Source organism: Octopus bimaculoides, chromosome 3, assembly GCF_046866305.1.
Source record: "Octopus bimaculoides isolate indiv1 chromosome 3, ASM4686630v1, whole genome shotgun sequence".
Classification (NCBI taxonomy): Eukaryota; Metazoa; Mollusca; class Cephalopoda; order Octopoda; family Octopodidae; genus Octopus; species Octopus bimaculoides.
Window position 1 is genome coordinate 167,009,607 of NC_142930.1, and position 10,721 is coordinate 167,020,327.

General features: G+C 36.8%; 1 protein-coding gene across 1 annotated transcript; it reads left to right on the forward strand.

Moving 5' to 3' along the window:
* Nucleotides 1-10,018: 10,018 nt before the first annotated feature.
* Nucleotides 10,019-10,405, forward strand: LOC106867635 (uncharacterized). Its single transcript, XM_014912561.1, has one exon. The coding sequence runs from the start codon at nt 10,019-10,021 to the stop codon at nt 10,403-10,405; it is 387 nt and encodes a 128-aa protein (XP_014768047.1).
* The last annotated feature ends 316 nt before the right edge of the window (nt 10,406-10,721 follow it).

The following is a 10,721-nucleotide window of genomic DNA, read 5'->3' on the forward strand; positions in this document are numbered from 1 at the left end:
TGACACCTCAAACTACGCACGGTACAACCTGCCACTGATTTGGGTGCCGTACCGGAAGTCCTTTACCATCAGACAACGGTTGGCCGTCAATTAGCAAGTGAGTTGCTACTGAGGAACAGTCTCACCGTTGACCATGCTTGCTGCACACTTGTACACCATTTGGTACTTGGTGTGGAGGCAGTCTGGTGGGGGTAGGGATGATGCCAACCGCGTTACCATCCAAGGTGTTTTCTTCAGAGAAGTGCGATGATTTCTACACAGAACGGTCAACGTCAAACTACGAAGGACAGCCGACGCCGACGATGTAGTATCATAACTGACATTGCTAATCTCTCCAACCGAAACGACATTCCTTTCGTCATAACATTCTTTTGAACGGAATAACCAAATGGTTTTGGTTACAAGAAAAAGTCTTGGAATGCCATTGGTCACAGATGGTCACTACCAGAGAAGATCTGCGATTATGCAGCACACCACCATCACCACTACAATCCCCCAATCATCATCATCATCATCATCATCATCATCATCATCATCATCATCATCATCATTCTTTTCTACTTCATCACGGTACCATTGTCCTACACTTCTTCCTCTTCCTCTTTTTTGCTACCTCCTCTTCTTCCTCCCCCTGCCTCTCCTTTCTCTTCCTCCTCCACTTCCTCTCCTCCTCCTCCTCCTCTCATCATCATCATCACCATCATCATCCCAGCAGAAAGGTATAATAATACGGGTCTTTCTCGGAATGCTTGGGGTGTACTTAGAAAATACCGCACACGCTTAAGACCAATTAATTCTTGGATGTCTGTATATTTGGCAGGTTCTAACTCGTTTGGTGTCACTTTGCCGGACGAAGGATATGATCAGGGATTAAGAAATAAAACCCCCTTTGTTGACAATAAATGCCTCCAAGGTTTGGCGCCAGTTTTTGAGACGGTAATTAGAGAGAGAAACTCGTAGAGGACAGAGAATAATAAATCCAATTTATGATTCGCTTGGAAACCTTGTAATGTTAGTGATAGAGATAATGTAACACTATCGCATCTGTTGTACTATATTATATAACGTTAGTAATGGTGTGAAAGCGCGTAGCTTAGAGATTAAGGTATTTGGCTCACGACTGTGAGGTCATGATTTCGATTCCTGGTGGCTCATTGTGACCTTGAGCAACTCATTTTATTTCATGTTGCTTCAGTTCACTCAGTTGGCAAAATGAGTAGCACCTGTAATTCAAAGGACCAGTAACTGTCATATTTTGTGTGACGCTGAACCTCTCTGGCTACGTGTGTCTGTGGAATGCTCAGCCACTTGCACGTTAATCGGATAAAATGGAACCACTCATCGTCGTAACCGACGGAGTACCAGCAGTTGCATAATGTTGTAATCGGAATCGTCATATAAACTTGAGATGCTCACAAAAACATAAAAATTTGTATACTTGCTTCCCAACCCCATGGTTCCAGGTTCATTCACAACAACAAAGTATCAATATAGTGCAAAGAGGATGGGTGCATCAAGGTCTCCTTGTTTTATTCCATTTTCTACAGCAAAAGTTTCAGAAAGCCTACCACTAAAATAAACTCTAGCCTTCATATCTTGATACAAAACCCTGATCATGTTTACAAATTTTTCTGGGCAACCTATTTTCCTTGGAATTAGTCACAGAGCATTTCAATTAACAGTATCGAATGCTTTGCTTAAATCAACAAAGCTGTTTCTTTTCAGATAGCATCAGAAAAAGTTAATTAAAATTCATTAAAATGACAGATTTATCGAACTTTCAAAGAGGTCAAAATGTCGGTGCTCGTATGGCAGGCGATAACGTAACGAAAACAACCGAAATGTTTGGTGTATCAAAAAGTACTCTCTCGAAAGTAATGACAGCCTTTGAGAAAGAGGGAAAAACCTCCTCGTCGAAACAAAATTCCGGAAGAAAGCCAAAACTTTCAGATAGGGACCGTCGGATTCTTACGCGAATTGTTAGAAAGGATCACAAAAGTACAACCCTAAAATTACTGCAGAGCTTAATGACCACCTCGAGAACCCAGTCTCCATAAACCCTACAGAATTGGTCCCAAGAGCAGTGGAAGAATGTTATTTTCTCGGACAAGTCATCCTTTACTTTCTTCCAACTGTTAAACATGAAGGAGGATCTGTAATGATCTGGAGGGTGGGTTATATCTTGGAAATCCGCCGGCCCAATGGTTTCCCTTCATGGCAGAATTAATAGTCAAGACTATTTAAGCATTTTATCTGACAAAATTCATCCTATGGATGCGGAACTGTCTCCAGAGGGAAACGCAATCATTCAGGATGATAATGCACCAATTCACACAGCTAAAGTTGTTCCTGAATGGCACGGGGAACATTCTAGTGAAGTTGAACATCTTATCTGGCCACCACAGTCCCCAGATCTCAATATTATTGAACATTTATGGTGCATTTTAGAAAAGTAAGTAAGGAGTCGATATCCTCCACCATCATCACTACAAGAACTGGAGACTGCTTTAGCTGAAGAATGGACAAAAATTCCTTTGGAAACAATTCAAACTCTGTATGAGTCCATGTCTCGAAGAATTCAAGCCGTAATTACTACCAAAGCGGTCCTACCCCATATTAAAATAAATTTGTGTGAAATTTTAAGGTGTTTCCATTATTTTGTCCACCCCATGTATACATACATACATACATACATACATACATACTTACATACATACATATATATATGTGCGTGTGTGTCTGTGTGTGTATGTGTGTGCATGTATGTATACACAAACACATACATACACATGACACACACACACACACACACACACATACACACATATATAGTATACGCGTTTGTACATGGTTGGTTGGCTGTATATACATATATATATGAAACAGATAGTATACATTTCGTGAAGGGCAAGAACCTTGCCACACAACTTCATAAACATAAAATATATTTATAGATGAATAAATACATAAAAAGTAAAACAAAACGAAAGACCTCGTAACTAAACCAAATCCACTTTAATTCGGGTTAAGGCCAAAATGCAATTTCCATTATATTACAAACCACAAACGCTTTTTTTATTCTGTGCTATTTCAAGGGTATCTATCACTCGGAAAATGCCAATCCATATTCATAATACGCTTGCTGACCCAGTTGAGTAGGTCGCTTGTCATTTATTAACCAGTTGTCTCTACATACAAGTAAAAGTTGACGACTCTCTTGTTGTAGGTACATTGTTTTCAGCACCTGATAAAGTGAATTGTTAAACCTCAGTCGTGATTCGTCATAATGAAATTTACGATACTGTCTTCTTCTGTTATCTCTCATTGTGCGTTCTGTTGCTTTTCGAACACCGAAGACTCTCTCTCTCTCTCTCTCTCTCTCTCTCTCTCTCTCTCTCTCTCTCTCTCTCTCTCTCTCTCTCTCTCTCTCTCTTTCTCTCTCCCTCTCTCTCTTTCTCTCTCTCTCTCTCAGAAAGGCGTCAATGTTGGAACCTATGTAAAGCGGGAGCGGATGGTGGGGAATAACCCCATCCCGTTTGAAACACTACCTGGTCGAAATCACGTGATTAGTAGTCCGAGCAGCGGATGTAGCGGTGATTGTCTGATATATATATATATATATATATATAATAATAATAATAATAATAATAATAATAATAATAATAATAATAATAATAATAATAATAATAATAATAACAATAATAATAATAATAATAATAATAATAATAATGATAATAATAATAATAATAATAATAATAATAATAATAATAATAACAATAATAATATGCCTGTTAATTGATATGCCAGTTCCTACTGATAGAAACATTTCAGCAAAGGAATTTGAAAAACTGTCGAAATATAAGGACCTTGAAATTGAAGTACCTAAGACGTGGCAATTAAAAACCAAAACCTTCCCTGTTGTGGGTGCCCTGGGAATGATCAAGAAAGGTACGGACAAAATATTTTGATGTCTCCCAAAAAGCAGCCTTACTGGGCACAGCGCACATCTTAAGGAAGTATTATCTGTCTGAGGTCCTTGTTGTGACTTGACAAATGACTAAAGACTCCGGTGCATTTTTACCTACACTGTGTTACGAAGGAATAATAGCAATAATAATAATAATAATAATAATAATAATAATAATAATAATAATAATAATAATAATGATAATAATTGGGCACAGTGCACACCTTAAGGAAAGTATTATCTGTCTGAGCTCCTTGTTCTGACTTGAAAGATGACTAAAGACTTCGGTGCAATTTTACCTACACTGTCTTACAAAAGAATAATAATAATAATAATAATGATAATAATAATAATAATAATGATAATAATAATAATCCATGGATGGAATCTATAAATATTTTGATGTATCACTACGCGGGTTTCCACAAATCATATGATTTTTCTAGTGGTTTTGGAAACGTGCGTAGCGGTACTTTAAAATATTTATAAATTCCATCCCTGGATTATTATCATTTTTATTATTGTTACTACTACTACTACTACTACTACTACTACTACTACTACTACTACTACTACTACTACTACTATATTTATCCTGCATTATATCGGCAGAGCTCGGTATGATCCTACAAAACTGGCCGACATAATAAAACAGGTGCTTTTATAAGCATACTCAGTAACGTTTCCCGTAAACGAACTTAAAGGATGGATATATATATATATACATACATATATGTGTGTGTGTGTGCGTGTGTGCGTGTATGCATACATGTACATGTCTGCTTTAGTGTTTTCGTAGAGTGTCATGACTGTACCCAGTACGTAATATCTATAAATACTTGTAATTAGAAAAACAGAGTCTCTGACCACAGATTCTCTTTCATGGTTGATACAGAGCCAAGCAACACCAGCAACATACTTTTATGAACTTAGATGAGTGTGTGTGTGTGTGTGTGTGTGTGTGTGTGTGTGTGTGTGTGTGTGTGTGTGTGTGAATACATATATAACCTGAATTCATCTCAAACTGGAATATTTTTCTAAATCGATAATCGATACATTTGACTTGTGGTTGATCTTCTCACTCGATCCCTTTCTCCGATTTATGTTCACTGAACCCAAGCTCAACTTTATTTGAACCTCTTTCTCAGCATCCCAGACCCTCGCTTGCTGGAACTCCTTAGGATTTCTTATAATACAGATTCATGAAATATAACTTAGACACTGATTTTCATGCCGCAGGCTTATTAAATCTGATCTAGATATTGATATTTATCATTCAGATTTATGAAATCTGGTGGAAACATTGCGATTGTTTTAGTGCAGATAGTTTAGATGTGTTTTTGACAATGTTGTTTCTTTTTCTTTAACGATTTACGTACCTCAGTTCGCATTCAGTCGAAGTAAACTCAAAATTTATTTATTCTACGATGAAAAATATTACCACTTCCTAATTTATGTATACAGGCCATTATTACTTATGTGTTGCACCTCGATTTCTTATTGTTTACTACCTTGACAGATAAATTAATAATAAATAGCGAGCTAGATAAATAGATAAATGGTGAGGTAGATAGCTAGCTCGATAGATAGATAGATAGCTAGTTAGCTAGCTAGATAGATGGGTAGGTAGGTAGGTAGGTAGATAGATGGATAGGTAGATAGATGGATAGATAGTTAGGTATATATATATATATATATATATATATATATAGAGAGAGAGAGAGAGAGAGCGATAGACAAACAGTGAGGCAGGTAGGTGGGTAGGTAGATAAATAGATAGATAGATATGTATGTATGTATGTATGTATGCATGTAGGTAGGTAGGTAGATAGGTAGATAGATAAATAGGTATATAGATAGGTAGATAGATAGATAAACAGACAGGTAGGTATGTAGATAAATAGATAGATAGATAGATCGATAGGTATACAGTTAGGTAGATAGATAGACAGACAGACAGACAGATAGATAGATACTTAGACAGACAGATAGATAGGTAGATAGATAGATAGATACTATGACGACACGACATGACAGGTAACAGTTTAGACTACCTGTAGAATATATATTTCACACGGACCTTACTGCTAACGTACGTTGGTCCCTGGGTTATAAGAAAAGCATAACGAAGCCTCGCTTACACACAACTTCCAGCCCATCACACAATTTTAGTATTTATTATACTCAAGTTGGTGCTAATATGGTCAATGGTTGAGTTATAGTGAAGAGAGAAAGATCAATAAATTGATTAGTAAGTTTGATCAAGAATGGTTATTTAAATTAGCAGAAATTGAATATGTGAATCTGAGCATGGAGTGAGTCACTTTTTTCACGTGTGTGTGTGTGTTAGTGTATGTATGTATGTATGTATGTGTGTGTGTGTGTGTGTGTGTGTGTGTGTGTGTGTGCTTTAGCTGTGGTTAATAAGGCGACCATTGGTTCCATATCGAAAGAATTCTCAGCCATTATTAGGTCTGCCACACGAGACGTTGGTACCTGCCTCCTCATAGCGTATATATATATATGCATGCATGTATGTATGTATGTATGTAGGTATGTATGTATGCATGTATGTATGTATGTCATTATTCAGTTTATTTCAAGATTTCTTGCCACTATAGAAAGAACCGGTTTTTAACCTAGATCCAAGGTTCCTTCATTGGAATTTCAACATCAACAACAGGCTATTTTTGTATGTATGTATGTATGTATGTATGTATGTATATGTGCAGATTTGTATGTTTTGCTTTATGTATGTATTCTCATGCATATAGTTACATATCTAGACACGCTCATATATATTTAAATGATAAACTTTTGGAAAGTTTTACAGATTTTTACAGTTCCACTGATGGATTGGATCTGTAGTCTTCAAATTAGCTTTCCCCTTTCTGGTTGTGAGTTGGCTAATTTCTCTAGATTGGTATTTAGGCAGTGTGTTACATATCCCAGGGACCCAATAATTATGTATGTATGTATGTATGTATGTATGTATGTATGTATCTCTCACTCTCTCTCTCTCTCTCTCTCCCCCCCCTCTCTCTCTCTCTCTCTATCTGTCTATCTATCTATAACTCTTGAAACATGTTTATACACCCATTACCTATTTATTCTGTCTTCGATTGCGGGCGTTGTTTCACACACACACACACACACACACACACACACACACACACAGATTGCGAGATTGGTCTCCGCACAAACCAGTGAACTGTGACCGTCTCCCGTGCATTTCGTCTTCTGTTGTTATTACGTACGACCAAGACATTCCTGACATCTCGGCTGTCTTCGTGACAACTGTTGTCTTCTCTTACATTCCTGGTTTCAAATTCTGCCGTAGCTAAATTAGCGTTATCAGCGTTGTTCTTCGTCAGCGATATGTTGCTATGGTGATACAGGGTGGGTTGGGGTCAAGAGGCTTGTCTCTTGTCTCAATTATGTTTATTGTGTACGAGGTAGGGGGAAAGGGAGAACTGAGGAGGTGGAGGGGGAAAAGTGGGTGGAGGACAATGGTTTAAGAGTTAAATTCTTGTGTTGCGTGGCGATTGGGTGTGTTGAAATATAATTCACCGAGGGATGAATTAATGAATAAATTGGCGTGGCTGTGTTGTAAGACGTTTGCTTCGTAACGACATGGTTCCACGTTCGGTTCCAACTGCGTGACACATTGGTCAAGTGCCTTCAGTTATAGCCTTGGGTAGACCAAAGCCTTGTAGGTGGGTTTGGTCGACCAAAACTGAAAGAAGCGTGATGTATATAAATATATATATATATATATATATATATATACGCACATACATTCGTACATGGAAGTTTCTTATGCTAGCTCGATATTGTAACTTTAACACTAACTTGTTAATCATGGCAGAAGCAAAAACCGGTTGATTCTGTAAATATTTTATTCCATAAGAAAATAAAGTATATTTTGTCCAACATAAAATTTTTGTGCAGTTTGCTTCTTTTCATATTTTTCATTATCATTCATCACAAGGAAAAGATTTTTATTGAACCTTTTCTATATGATATATATATATATATATATATATATATATATATATCGCCTATCTGCATGTTTTGTTGTCCTTTTTTTTATCTCTCTCTCTCTCTCTCTCTCTCTCTCTCTCTCTCTATATATATATATATATATATATATATATATATATATATAAAGTAAAAGAAGGAAAATGCACGCATTTTACATAGTTTTAATATATTTTCCAACATAGCACACACACACTCACACACACACACACACACACACACACAAATATATATATATATAGGTATATAGGTATGTATATAGGCATGTATGTAAGTGCATACATACATACATACGTATACATACATACATACATACATACATACATACATATTAAACCAATTTAACAGTTGATACCAAACAGATGATTTCTTCGACCAGCGACTCTCAAAACACACCAAATTTTCTGGCATATGTTTGTTCTTTTCTTTATTTCTTCATTGTTGTCTTATTTTCTCTATCTTTATTTCTTTTTCTCTGCTTTCTTAAGATTCTCTTTTCTTCCTCTTTTCCTTTCTTCCTTTCTTTGTTTGTTTGAGTAATTGTCTTTGAAGAGAATGGTAATTGTCAAGGACAAACAGTTCCATTCTTAAGACTTCGGATTCTATTTGCGGGTAGATGTCCGCGAGTTGTCAGTCAGTCTGTCTGTCTGTCTGTCTATCTGTCTGTCTGTCTGTCTGTCTGTCTGTCTGATCCCCTCTCTCTCCATGTATCTATCTATCTATCTATCTATCTATCTATCTATCTATCTATCTATCTGCACAGATAGATAGGCAGAATAGTTGGTGAAGGTTCGTTCTTCAGGGGTCTACAAATGAAATTTTAGCCCAACAAAAGAAAGGCCGAATAGGGACAATTCACCACCGCCAACTCACCACTGCCAACCCAACACCGCCAACTCAACGCCAGGACAACTCAACGCCAAGACAACACCAGGAAAATTGATTAATAAATAATTTATTCATTTTATAACTTTATTCGTTTTATAACATTATCAGAAATTTATTAAAAAATTAAGCTTAATACATGGCTTCAAAAAAAAAAAAGCAGAACTTTTAAAATTCGAATAAAAGTTATTTATAAAGGATACAATTATGTGTGTGTGTGTGTGTGTGTGTGTGTGTGTGTGTGTGTGTGTGTGCGTGTGTGTGTGTGTGTGTGTGTGTGTTTGCGTGGGTTCCAGGAAAATGTTTTGTTTACTTCACGATCGGCCCAAACTTCTTTTAATTTAGCAGTTTGTCGCAGTAATTTATTGGTCATAACTGCCTATTTAGTTTGTGTCGAAGGTATTTTAGATTGCTTTAAACCATTCAAAGAAGGAATACCAAGAATTCATATTTTTCTACCGATGTTGGCAGTCACAGCTCTTGAGATCGACATTAAGACGTAGAAATTTTGCAAGTTGGATATGTGAATATATATTTAAATTTTTCATCATACCCAAAATGGAAATTCTTAGCCAAAGAGGAAAAAAAAAAATCGCACACGAAGGACATTCATTTATATTTGCTAAGTTTAGTAAGAGTGACAACAATATAAAATTTTGGCGTTGTGATCAAAGTTCTAGGTGCAATGCAAGAATTTGTACGATGTTTGGTGCAGTTATCAAGGAAGTAAACACGCATCCCTATAATTCGTCTGCAGTTGATATAGAAGTGGCTAAAGTGGACACAGTCTTGAAACGTCGTGCCGAAGACACCATTGAAAAGCCAAGTGCAGTAATAAGGGAAGTATTAACAAAGGCATCACAGGTAACACTTGGATCATTGCCAGATGCTTCAGTCATGAGGAGAAGTATAAAACGTAAAAGGAGAGCCTTAAGCGCCCCACCTCCGAGTCCTTTAGATCTTCACGCGTTAGAGTTGCTGCACTAGTACAACATCTACATTTCTGGTATACCGACGAACCTTTTAAAATAGTACCAAGATTATTTTCAGAAGTTAACATTATTCTTGCAAAGATGGCGCTAGTCCGGTTGTCTATGCTCTTTTACCAAACAAGCTGCGATTGAAATGCTCAAAGATGCCGAGCCAAAACTAAACCCAACATCTATTATTTGCAACTTGGAACACGCAAACTTTAAAGCCATGAAGGAAGCTTTCCTGGAAGTTGAAATAAAAGGATGTTTTTTTTTCCATTTAGCACAAAATATACACAAAAAGATAGTTGCCATGGGTTCCACTTCTATGTACAACAACGATGCTACCTTTGTACTAAAAGCCAAGATGATATTAAGTTTAGCATTTGTTCCTATTCCACATATTGATACGTATATTGACGCCCTCTCTGCGGATATACTTGAAGAACTTGCAGCACTGCTGAATTGGTTCGAAGGTACCTATATTGAAAGACCAAATCGACGTGGAAATAGTAGAAGACCGTCACTCTTCCTCTATTAAATGTGGAATGTTTACGAGAGGACGTTGCTCGAAGAAGACCGGACAAATGACCATGCTGGAGCAGCAAATAGAACATTCCAGACAGAACTGGAAATGAGCACCTCTCATAAATGGGCTACATAAGGTGCAAAGAAACCGAGATGCATTTTTTGAGCAACTGATTGGAGGTCATCCCCTTCCTGCTAAACTTAAGAAGTATATAAAGGCAGATGATAGAATTCTGCATATTGTTTCATCTTTTTCAGAACGATCTCCCACAAAATATTTGAAGGGATTTGCATACAACTTTCAGTAAATTTCTCATTTAAATTTAGCC